This window comes from Oxyura jamaicensis, chromosome 6 (assembly GCF_011077185.1).
Source record: "Oxyura jamaicensis isolate SHBP4307 breed ruddy duck chromosome 6, BPBGC_Ojam_1.0, whole genome shotgun sequence".
Lineage (NCBI taxonomy): Eukaryota > Metazoa > Chordata > Aves > Anseriformes > Anatidae > Oxyura > Oxyura jamaicensis.
The window spans coordinates 6,284,788-6,297,487 of record NC_048898.1 but is presented as its reverse complement, the minus strand read 5'-3'; the positions used below and the strand labels follow the sequence as shown (position 1 = coordinate 6,297,487).

General features: G+C 37.7%; 1 protein-coding gene across 5 annotated transcripts in view; it reads right to left on the bottom strand.

Annotated features, from left to right (window-relative positions):
* Positions 1-4,438: 4,438 nt before the first annotated feature.
* Positions 4,439-12,700, bottom strand: part of RHOBTB1 (Rho related BTB domain containing 1) — a 50,518-nt gene continuing 42,256 nt past the window's right edge. For all 5 annotated transcript variants that reach the window (XM_035330442.1, XM_035330441.1, XM_035330443.1 and 2 more), the window contains 5 exons: positions 12,534-12,652; positions 9,960-10,110; positions 8,236-8,324; positions 7,253-7,358; positions 4,439-6,738 (listed from right to left, as the gene is read on the bottom strand). In XM_035330442.1, coding sequence (XP_035186333.1) covers positions 6,569-6,738; positions 7,253-7,358; positions 8,236-8,324; positions 9,960-10,110; positions 12,534-12,652 — 635 coding nt within the window. In that variant the 3' untranslated portion in view covers positions 4,439-6,568. The remainder of the gene's footprint in view (positions 6,739-7,252; positions 7,359-8,235; positions 8,325-9,959; positions 10,111-12,533; positions 12,653-12,700) is intronic.

Genomic DNA, 12,700 nt, shown 5'->3' with positions numbered 1-12,700 from the left:
TCCAACCTGTATTTTATGGACTGGGAGGGTAAGGAATGTCTCCTTAGTATTTCTTCCTAGAGAGAAGGAAAAGCCATGGAGCTAGATGAGAACAGCAAGGTTATCAAACACTGCACATACAGTTGCAGCTTATGCAGCAAGTGCCTATCTTTTACAGGTACGTGGCACATCTGCTCCATGTACTGCTAGTCAGTACAGGCCACAGAATTCCTTCCTGGAGCCCTAAAGCAAGCTCAGACCAACAGTACCTACTGCAGTGTATAGCAAAGAGGTAGCAGATGGTGAATGATTTTATGACATCTAACAAACTCTAAGGTACCAGCCTCTTTACCACCATCCTCAGCTATGTTGGGACAATCAGTTCTATCAACAGCTAGGAAAAGTCTGCCTGGCAACCCCAGTACTGACCTTCAGTCCACTCATGGTCAGAGAGACTAGAGATGCTTAAGAAAGCAATTATCCAATTACCTTTTGATAATTAGCCAATAATCTTTTGAGGCAGCCATTTCTATTTTTTTTATTCCTCTTATTTTTTTCCCCACAAAACTAAGTTTGCTATGACTACAGCATACAAACTCACAATAAAAACTGTGTGAAGTGCAGACATCAGTCTCCACAGCATGTTACCACTGCTATTCATTTTTATCATTCTTAACCTGAGAAAGAAAAGGACATGCAGCAGTGGGGACTACAGTTCTCCATTGACTGCAGCACCTTCCAGAGATGTATTCTCATCAGGCCAGGAATTACTTCAACATCATCAAACTTTCTTGTCCTTGTCCCGCTGAAATGAAATGGGAACAAAGCTGATGAGGTCCTGTCTCCTCAGGTGAGTTTGAGGGAGGCAGGAAGAGTTGTGTACCCTGACCATGCTGGACAGCTAGAAAGTAGAGGCAAATCTTTCTCTCCAAAGATGAATAATGACTGTGCAAGAATTTGCACTTGACTGCAAGTGTTTGCACTTGACTGAGATTGTTTTACAGAGTGCTGTGTGTCTTATGGACTGCAGGACCAGTGACGCTAGGTCCCATTTCCTGCACGCCAATGAAGCTCTTCCTGCAGACTCTACAACGTGGGAACAGGGAGGACACAGAGCTCCTGGAGAGCCTCTGGGGTCTCCTTTAGAAACCCCCTTTCTTCATACTGCCAGTGGAAAAGACATCACTTATCAGACTGTTTTATCTTGAGATAAGATTTGTTAATCAACTAAAAACTAACACCAGACACCCCACAAAAGAAAATGTGAATGCCTGTGTTGATTAATTCACATCTACAAAACTTTGCAAGCAGGCTGTAAGTCTAAATGAGGACCCAGGAGAAATCTAAAGAATAATCTGTGCAACATGTAGAGCACACTCTGATGTTTATAAGGGGGTGCGGGAATCACATCTATTACTTGCTTAGAATGACCATCTTATACTTAAGACAAAGATGCATATTTAATTATAAACCCTTAAACTCCTAATTTTTTTGTTTAACCTCTGAAAACTAGAACTGGTATCTACAGGCAACCTCCCCTTTCCCAGTTTAGCATCTTTGAATGGTACCTGAAGTGCTGTCGTCATGCTGTCATGCAGCTGGTACCTTCATCTGTGACTCTGTCTCTGACTTCCTGATTGTTTTTTGGAAACTGTTGAATGCTTCTACCTTGAAATCCCTGAACAGGCCAATCCCTGGCTGACACAGAGCTTCATTCTTCTGCTGTATGCTGTCCCAGTGGAGGAGAGCAGCTGGAAATTCCTTGTATGTTGGGATAAGGACCTCACTGTTCTGGAATATCCTTTGACATGGGACCAAAAAAAAAATACACCATGTCCAGCAGGTGGTACTGGGCTCCTCTGTAGGTCAGCTGACTGACTGGGGGGCATCAGCACTGCATGGAAAGGGACTTGAGATGAATCAGCAATATAATATGTCTTCACTGTAACGTGTGGGGGAGTGAATGCAGAACCTCTGTCTGGGCACAGCGACAGCTGCAAAACAGCCCAGCAGGATGTTGTACTGGTATGGCCTGCTTACAAATGAAATAGTAAGGCTGAACCAATTGCAAAGGAGCCATCATAACTGCTGTCCTATGGTAACTGCTTTCTCTGAATCACATCTTAATCTTCTCAGTTTGACTTTCTCCAGAGCTTAGATACCATTCTTGCATAACCATTCTTGCATTTCTAATGTTCACATTTTCTTCTTAGCCTCGTGCAGCCTTGATCCAAAAGCTTTTCAAATTTCTACAAGAAATCAAGATTTTCATGTAAGCAGCAGTGAGGGATTTAGTTTTTCTAAATAGATATACAATAGTGTCATTGCTCTGGCTGCTAGTGCAGAATCAATTTGTGACACAGGTTATATTTTTTTAGCTGAAGGCAATAGTGTATGTTAGCTGACAATGAATTAACTTGTAGAGCCTGTGGAATGGGGGTTATTGCTGCTAATACACTCCTATCCTGCATGCAGCACACAGCAAACTTCTGTTATCAGATTTGGAACAAAGACAAGAAACAATGTCTAAGTTCATTAGGTGTTACCTCAAAGCCCAAAGTGTGTGTGTGTGTGTGTGTGTGTGTGTGTGTGTGTGTGCAGAGTATCTTATCCACTTCAATAGGAATTTTGCCTATTAGTAAGTAGACTCCATGCAAATGCTGTTACATCATTATCAGGATTCAGGAGTGGCAAGCAACCCACTTTAAAGCTACCTCACTACATAGTACATGCCTTGAACTCCAACCCACAGTAAATAAATGCCAGATTATCTGATGACAAAAGTATAAAAACTGCACTGGAAAAAAGGGATAGAAAAGGGGCAAAACCTGTGGTTTTATCTTACAAAGACAGCAAATCTCTTCTACACTGACAAAGACTAGTCGCATGAAATATTTTACCACTTTCTGGAGTTTAGATACCAAAATCAATTCTATTTAGTATATTAGATCTTTACCTAAATAACTGTGTAAAGGAGATGTAAGACTTGGCGCTCAGAACAGGATTTCCAAGATGCCTTCAGTCAGACTTCAGTCAGACTGCTTGTTACTGGAACATGGCAGGGAAAACTTTCATTTTACAAATTGAATGCTTCAGGGTATAAATTGCTGTGCTTGAATGATATTTGTGGGTAAGCTGGTGAAGAATTAGGGCAATAAAGTACAGTGCTGCTCCTCCCTTACTTCCTCTGGTACTATCATGCTTTCAGTGCTCAGAGGGATGTCCAGATTAGTCTCTTCTATGAGGCAATCCTTTTTAATTCATCCATGTATTTACTGCTGTCTAGCTTTCCTTTACACATCTTGAGGCCTGATCCAACCAGAAGACAATTCTGACTACATCTTCAGTGAATGGAATTAGCAAGTTGCAGCTGAAGTCTGGCCAATCCTGTATTACTCACAAAACACTTTATTTCTGTCTCTGGTGTATTATTTGTGGGCTGGGAGGCTCAAAGCACTGGTTTGTGTGTTGATGTAAGTTCTTTAGGCCAGACCTTACTTGCTTGCAGTTCTCTCTGTCTTAGGAAAAACAAACAGAAGAACACTGTTTCTAAGAAATAAACTGAGACTCTCCAGAAATAAAAGATAAGCAACTTTCTCTAAATGACATTAATTAAAAAAAAAAAAAAAATTAAAAACCGACCCAAAGAATAACACTTCTGATTTGATCCTTTCATGCCACCAGTTTTATCATAATTTTTTTTTTTTTTTTTGTCAGTATTGATCCAACAGCCTTTTCTAAAGGTAAATTCAAAGGAATAAAACTTTGGTTCCAAAAATATTCTAAATCACTGACATATATAACAATCTCAAATTGCACTTGAGGAGAAATGCACATTGTGTTCTGAATGCGGTGTCCTTTGTATTGCCTGAGAGCTTTAAGAAAAAAATCACAAATGATGTTCTTTGCATGACATCTTGTAAAAACCTTCTGGAGAAGCACCATCTTTCTACCTTTATCAATTGATAAAGTGTGTTTGAGGATGTAGTTTCTGAGAACCCACTAACAGGTAATTAGGATTTCTGTATCATGGCTGACAACAACAGTAGTGAGAAAGCAGGAAAAACAATGGCTGTAGAAAGTTTAGAGTCTGCTGAAAACCTTATGGAGTTCCTGCTGTTTACCTGCATTTTTCCTTCCCATGGCTGTCATGACTAATTAGTTTTATGTCCCTTGGGTAATACCATGGTAACTAAATATCAGAAATCATGTGGAAAAGTAGCAGGAGATTTTTTTTTGTTATCCAGTTTAACAGTAAGCAGACCTTGCCCCATCCCCATCATATACAAACACTATAGGGCTTCCTTGTTACATTCCTAATCATAAATCCGAATGCTGATGCAAGCATCAGCTCAGCAAAATTCAATGAATGATACCACAGCTGCATGCTTACAAGTGCCTATAAAAAAGGTGGAATCCTTCTTATGAATTTAGAAAGCTTCTTCAGAGAGGAGAGAGACAAGTTGTAACTAAACCATTTTATTGACTTTTTTTTTGCAAAATAAAAAACACAAAATAACCACCATGATTAAAGGCCATAGACAGCATTAACCAAATGAACCAGCCACTTGGTTATAGTAGCTGATAACTAGCACAACTAGCTATTATTGCATATACCTCAGGTTCATTTATATATCCGTTAGTTTGGCAAGATTACAATCATACAGTAGCTTTGGTTGTGTAAAACCTAGTAGCAATACTTAAAACGTGACTAGCTAATGTTTCATGACAACAAATACTTATCTCATCTTAGTCCTGATGCATTTCTTCTCAGTCTTTCTTCTCTACAATTTTCATCTTCACTGACCAAGAATTAAGGAGACTATATTTGCAACCGTCACTTAAAGCCCTTCTTTATCACCATATAGTGACAAATCTTTATCAGGGTAGGAATCTGTCGCTTGCCTTAGAGAAGTCTGTAGAGCAACATCTCTTTCCATGCTGGGCAGCTTCTACCACCCTGCAGTAGCATCTGCCAAGAATTACTCCGGTCAGAACTCAAATAGGTAGAGAGATATATGGCTTTCGGTCCAAAGCATTTCCTGACCTACAGTGTAGGGGCTTGACCGTACTGCCTTGCCTTTGAATATAGAAAAACAAAACAAAAAACAAACAGCTTTTCACAGTGGTATGCTGAGATGCCAGCACAAAACAATATTAACAGACACAGTACTACCCTTGGTTACAGAATTGTGCCTGAGACACTGTACAGGATTGCATGTGTATGTCCTACAGTCTATGTATTTTAGTTTTGGTCTTTTAAAAATGCTCTCATCCCTTTGTAATCTAGTGTAATACTGCAGCTTTAGAGCAATGGTTGATAAGAAGTCATAAACACACAAGATATTTGAAAATTCTGGAGGCTTTTTCTTTTTTGCATCACTCATGTGGAATTCCATCATTCTGCCCCAGCTTTCTGGGAATACCTGTCTCCAGAGGAAATATATGACCTACTTAAAAATAATCTAACACTTTGAATTCTATCTGGGAAAAGTTATAAAACAATTTGGATTAAACTGAAGTGATGGTGTGTGAAGATCATTCCTCACTTACAAAAGGCTATAACACTAGATAACTCTTATTTGGTTTTGCAGCCCTTTCATTTGCTTGCACTGAAGCAAAATGGAATTTGGCATGAGGAGTGGCTGCATGGTTAAGATTTCACCGAACAAGGTAACTTCCATGCAGTAATTCAAATGCAAGCAGTATAACTGCTTTTTGTATTCAGATCCATACTAATATAAGGATATAAATTAATAAGCCCTTCTAAATGGTTTTAGAAATATCCTCTTTGATCTAGACATTTAAAACCTCTGAATACTTAGAATCACTAGATTTCACGTGGCCCACATCTTCATAATTATTTGCACTTACATGGCAAATATCAGAAATACATTTGCCTGCAGTTGAATGGGTAATTATACTGCCTATTATTCAGCTACGTAAAGATCAAGCACTCTATATCTTGCAGTTACTGGATCTTATTCTACCCCTTTACTTTAGAAAGGAAAAATAATGACCTAATTATATCACCAATGCACAGTACTTTAAAAAACAAAACTTATACTAGGCAGCTAGATTTTTTTCCTAAGATGACTTTTTATGAGATACTCTAAAAGCTGTCTCTTATGACTGAAGATTGTCTATTTCACTGTACTCGCATAGTAAAAATAGTTAAAATCTAATACAAAGCTGCTACATGGTTATTTTGTGGTTTGTAAAATAAAATGATATCCAGAATTTTTTCTGAACAAAATACACTAGACAGTATAAAAATATTTCCCAATTGGAGATTGAAACATTAATGCTGGATTTTTTCTTTTTTTTTTTTTTCTTTTTTTTTCTTTTTTTTTTTTTGTATAAAAAGAAATGTAATAATGGTAGACATTTATCTGCTTCCTAACCAAAAATATACATATGACTTTGAGGAGCTGTTCCAGGCTCACTTTCAGTGAGCTTGTGCTTTTGACCCTAGCAATAATAAATGCACACGTGGAACAGAGTTTCCTGAAAACCTGAACTACATCTTATTTCTAACAATAAGACTAACTTCTGACACTGGCCATGGATTTCCAGTTATGTGCTTTGTTCAGGCAACTACAGCAGAGGAATTCCAGAAGCACCACTTCCGCTTTGAATGGTGTTTATTCAGGGCAACATCTTCCTTTTCTCTTTCTTTCTTAACTCGCTGGTAGTGATCTTCTTCCTTTAAATACCACACAGGTGGCCAGCGATGCCTCTCAAAATATTCTTGATTATCTGATTAAAAATAAACAAAGTCCCAAAACAAAACAGTAAGTTACACATTCAGAAATGTCTTGATTGTCTGCCAAAAGCTCTACAGCTAATTATTTATCCATTATTTATCCTTAGCTGGCTTATCAGGAGTTCCCCCAGTTTCCTGATACATCTTACTTATGGGTTGAAAAGAGTTTGAGAGCAGCTGCACCTGAGACCTCAGTCCACCAAAGAAGAGTATAAAAATGCAAGCCTTCTACAGCATGTATCTTTCATCACGGAGCCTGAAAACAGCTCTGTTCCTTCTCACATCACTGAAATAGGTAAAGAACATAATGCTTGCCCAGGAATGAGGCTAATGACTATGACCTTTCCTTACAGATTAGAAGAAAATATGAATGCTACACAAGATAGCTGAGCTATGAGACTGAACCTCTGCACTACCTGAGTTCATCTTTGTCTTCATATATAATGGACTGGATGGGGAGAAAGAAGGGAAAGCCTCATGAAAACTAAGGAGGACAGTTGCTCATACCTGAAGATTTAGCTTTGATTTCCTTGCGGAATTTGGAACAAACACTGTTGTAATTGGTGCAGATGTAGTGTAAGCACCATGCTGCCAGCTGGTTAGCATTGTGAAACTGTAAAGAAAAAACAAGAAGCTTATTCCAATTCCTGAAGTTATCACTTATTTTTCAGCCTCAACTAACAATTCAAGTTAGAGTCATCCCTAGTAGACATGTTTCTGGCTGCACTCTCCCAAGCTTACAGGTAAACTTTTGAGGTTGAATTGCCCTCTAGATGGCCCAGAACTTGTCATACAATTCAGCTGGAGTACGATGGCCCAAAAGGCTCATGAATAGGTGCTTAACATGCCAAATATCTGGCAAACTGCACTTGATCCCACACAGGATACTACTACAAGCTAAATAGCAAATACTACTTATATTTGGTAGACTGCACTCATTTTGGAAAACAGAGGTGTGCAGTTTAACTGAGTTGGAGGCTCTCTGTTTGCATGGTTTCTGAGACTCAAAAAACATTGAAATATGTTTGAATACAAAGCACTCTGACTGGCTCTGAGTAGCCAGTTTAAGCATTATGTTTAAGAATATATAAAAAAAATGATGTTACAATACAGGCCCAAATGTATCTACAGGAACTGTACAGAGAGGAACCCAAGAATCAGTTACAATTACTAAACTGAGCAACTCCATTATGTTAAATTTCAGATTGCCAAAACATGGCCATGAGATTGAGGAGCTTGGAAGCTTCGAGATCAAGAAAAATTAAAACAGGTATTTGAAAGACAACTACCCCCAGTTTACTTACGTAGATGTTTCATCTTTGAACTAATGCAAAAACCTCCTTTATAATAGAATATACATCTCAGTTTTATTGTCAGTCACTCTCAGAACTAAAGACTGAGTTTATTAGATGCAATGCTCAGAACCAATAAGGTGCTAAAAGTAAGAACTGCAGTTGACCAGAATATCTTTAAAAACAGCGTGCACTAACCTGAGCCAATTCCAAATAGGACAGTACTTCTCCATCTATTGCAACACCACTCACTGAGGCTTTTGTCAGCTCTTGTACTGCATGCTGTTCTGTTAGAGAAGAAAATTCATCAGCCACATCGGAAACAGTCACATTTCAAGGTCAGATCATCCACCACTAACAAAGAACCAAGAAGCAACATTTCTCCTCCTTCTAGTATAAACTGTAGCATTATGCAAGTGGCACATTCACCTGGATATTCTGAGCAACTTCAGATGTGGTCAAAGCCAAATTCTGGCCTCTGTCTGGAGATTCTGCATCACTGGTACAAACTCTCTTACTCCAACGGAGCATAGTCCATAAATGTATCTGCCCTTTGTCTGAACCCAAAGTATTCATTTCTGCTTTCATTCACATTTGATATCTTTCTTACAGAAAATGAGCCTGCAACTAATAATCAGTTATAGAAGGACAAAGTTCAGCTGTTGCCTATTTCTGTCTGGGTGCAAACTTATAAATTAGAAAAATGCATCAGCTGTCTCTTTTGGGTAGTACAAAAGTGATAGCCAAGTTTTTAGGCAACAACAGACTGGTGTAGATATATTAATGAGTATATTGACAGCACTAATGTATAAAAGTTCATTTCAAGTCCTCTCAGATTAGTTGTTCCTAGGGACCCAGCTACCCAAAAAGCTACTTCAAGAGAGTCTCCTGAAGCCTTTTCTAGAAGCAAAAGCATCTTACAGGTTTGAGTGTTTGTTGGGACATTTACTGAACTGATTTGGTCCTACTGAGTTAAGCTGTTGTCAGTAGCAAACTCAAAAACTGTTTAATCAAGACTTAAATAGAATAAAATATTCTTAATAGTACATGTATGTTTATGCTGCAACTACTTAGAAGGAATAATCAGGTGGTAAAGACTTGGTCTGTCACAACCAGTGAAGACAAGATGCACATTCCTGATGCACAACTGAAGGAGAGATAGGATTTGGTATGTGATTAAAATTTGCATGCACTTTTGTCCTGTTAATACGTGTAAGCTTTGCTTCATCTGTCTCTGAGAGTTTTGGCCTTGACCATGTGTTTAGAACAATGCCAAGTTACATACATAGAGACAAACAAACGAAAATAAATCCCAGAGGTCTGGAGTATGCATGGACTTAATTTTAAAACTGAACAGTATATCCTATCCAGTCATTTTTCTCTAGACATGTGATAGGAAACCCGCTTCCTGAAATGAAGGTTGAATATCCACATATATACCAAAATATCCAACTTCTATTTGGGCAGTGAAAAGAGACCCAGATAGCATTTCTAAAACACGTGACCATCTCAATGAGTTTTGAATTGGTTCAGTTACCCCCTTTGAACAGAAATGTGTAAAGGAGCACTTCATTCATTACATGATGAAAAGTCCGGGGTTCATCCTCTTTTCAGGTAAATTATTAACTACTGAAATGGATACTACAAAGGACTTACATTGTATCAAGGCTAAAGAGAAAGTTTACCCTTCCAATTCTTAAAGCACAGAATACTTCAATGTTCTGAGATGGTTTTGCACAAAACTAAAAAAGGCAAGAAATACATTTTTATGTATGAAAATATGATTTTGCATTACAATTTTCCTTTCAGGGGAAAAAGAAGTTTCCCTCCTGTGCAAAAAAAATATTGTGTATTCCAAAATTATTAAGACATGTTTAAGCTGTTGCACAAGACACTGCATGGACAAGGTCACAAGTCCTTACCTGCTAACGCAACCAGGTGAGGAAGGCAAAACCTATTTGCCAATGCGATTAATTCAAGTGTGTCCAGTTCCTGACTGGAGGACAACTGCTTGGTGTACAAGTAATCTAAAACTGCTTGCATGGAAGTCTTGTTTATGTTGGGCAGAACTACCTGGAAAAGGTATTAAAAAAAAGTTATTAATAATTGATGTTTTTTCATATAAGGGCCATATATTATTTTTGCCACTTTGCTGGACTTTATTTCTCTTCATTTTAGAAATATAAATAAAATATTTTTCAAGTAAGGAATTCGCCGTTAAAGTTCAAGAAGCTGCCAACAGTCAAGTCTACGTCCATAGTCAGATCCTTTGTCAGTGTACATACAGGCAACTCGATTGAGTTCCTGGAGTTGGACCCACATCAAACAGTGGATCTGCACAATGCTCTCTAACCTGCAAATGGACACCTTTGTGGAAAACATAAAAGCCACTGGGCACTTCCCATGCCAAACCTCCCTTGGTAGACTTGTGTAGGAATGCAATCTAATCTGCTCCTGGCAAGGGATATTCTGGGGATTCTGTGAATAATTGAAACCAAAGGATAACAAACCAACCAACAAAACAGCCACCAACCCCCCCATCCCAAACAAACAAATGCACACACACACAAAACCAAAAAAACTTCTCAGTCTGTTTAAAAATAACCAAAGTATCAAAGTAAATGATAGTTGGAAAAGGACTGAGAACTAAAGAAACAAAGCAAAGAAAATACAAACAATTTCTGTAATTAGGACAACAAATATTGTGCAACAAAACTACCAAGACTAAGATAAAAGTTATCTAATTTCTCACCAGCACAACCCTAAATCCTTTTCACTGACGGGATGCCTAAAAAAGGAAGGAGAATAAGAAGACCTCACTTTAACCTATCACTGTAACACCTCTCCTGCAGTTTGTGTACATGATCATTCCTTCAAGGAGCAGGGTAAACCGGATTCTTGAGGGTCTCAAGGTTGCAGCAGGTAAGCCAGCTTTCAATACCAAGATAGCTGATTCATTTAATCAGCTATTTGTAATGTACATCTTTGCAACTCAAGAGATGCTGCTGAAGAATGCACTGTGGTATTCTGAAGAACTTGCAGTTAAAAAAAAAAATGCAGAGCAGAAAAATAATAATAAAATTATGATGAGAAATTAAATGTGTGTGCAACTTAATCTGACTACTTGGAAGGAGTCAGCATATAATTCCTGCTAGAACTGAGTTCAGTGTTCCCATATGGCTTGCAGTCAAATTTTGGGGGCTTGGGAATTTTTCTGTCAGCTCTATCTGAGTGGGTGGGATTCAAACCCTGATTTGTTAGTATGAAAGCATGCTCTCATGCATATCAGCCACTCTGGGAAATGCTCAGTTCTCCAAGTAAGAGCAGCTAGTTGTAAACCTCATTCATTATTAATATGTTTTGCTAATGCAGAGAACAGAAAATTCTGTGAATGAGTTGATACAATGTTGTGTTCGAAATACAAAAAAAAAATTTTGTAAAGCAAAGAAGCATATTATATTAATATATACATGTATTTTAAAACTTCCAAATACACTACTGAATGCTCTAAACTCTATAAAAATTGGAAGCTAAATATTTTAAATTGGAAAGATGAGCTAAGACTGTCAGGTTTATCATTAAAAATAGGCTGGTAGAAAATAAATGTGTTTTCTTCATTGCCAAATGTTGCTTGCTACAATCAAACTATGTCTTTTTTTTAATGAACCACTTGTTGAACATGCCTTTGGCAAAGGAATTGTTTACAGCTGTATTAGAAGAAACAAGAAAAACTGAAGTAGAACATAATCTTCCTGAATATTACATACAAAAACCCTCAACTATTCAAATGACCTAGACCCTTGATGATGGTAAGAAACAAACAAACAAAATAATAAAAAAAATAAATCAAAAACTGGTTATGGATAAAACATAGAGAAAAAAAATGCTAGCAGAATGTTTAGAATTTGAAAAACAGACAACAAAAGCACATGAAAATACAAGGCTTCTGTTGCAAAATCTTAATTCAAAGCATTGAGATCTTTTACACAGCACTTTATATCTGCTTTATTCAAGAGAACAAGCCAATGCCGTAGAGAAGCTGAGCTCAGTTTCTGCCAAAGTACTGTGAAGCCAGCTCCCTTTTCTATCTTCCACTTTCTTTAACGTTTTTTTCCTTTTATATTCAATGTCTCCTGTCCCAAGTACTCTTTGAAATGCTTCTGATTGTGTAAACATACATTCACACAACTTTAAAACTTATTCTAAAGATATTCAGAAATTCATATTTAATTTGTTCCGTATTTAATATTTTACAGGATTTCAGGTTTTAAGTGCATGCTCCAACATTGGAGAAAATCTCATGCCTTGTGGAAAATGTGTCATCATCCTAGGAATCCTAATTTAATGCCTTAAGAAGAAAAGCAACCCATGTCTGCAAGGGAAGAAAAGAATAAATATAAAGAATAATTCCAGGGATTAATTGCAACTGTTCAAATAGCTACTGAATGACGATCGCCCCAAAATCCATCACACATTACAAGCAAATGGACAAATACCTCACTGTTCAAGCTTTCAATAAACGATCCTCCAAACATAGCAGACATCCATTCACAGCTACAGATCAGTAGTGGCTTGTGGGCATTTATGGTCCCGTCATCCAATTTAAATGTCACATCTGCCATGGGAACAAAGAAACAGGCATGCTGCAAGTCTGTGCTTAAAG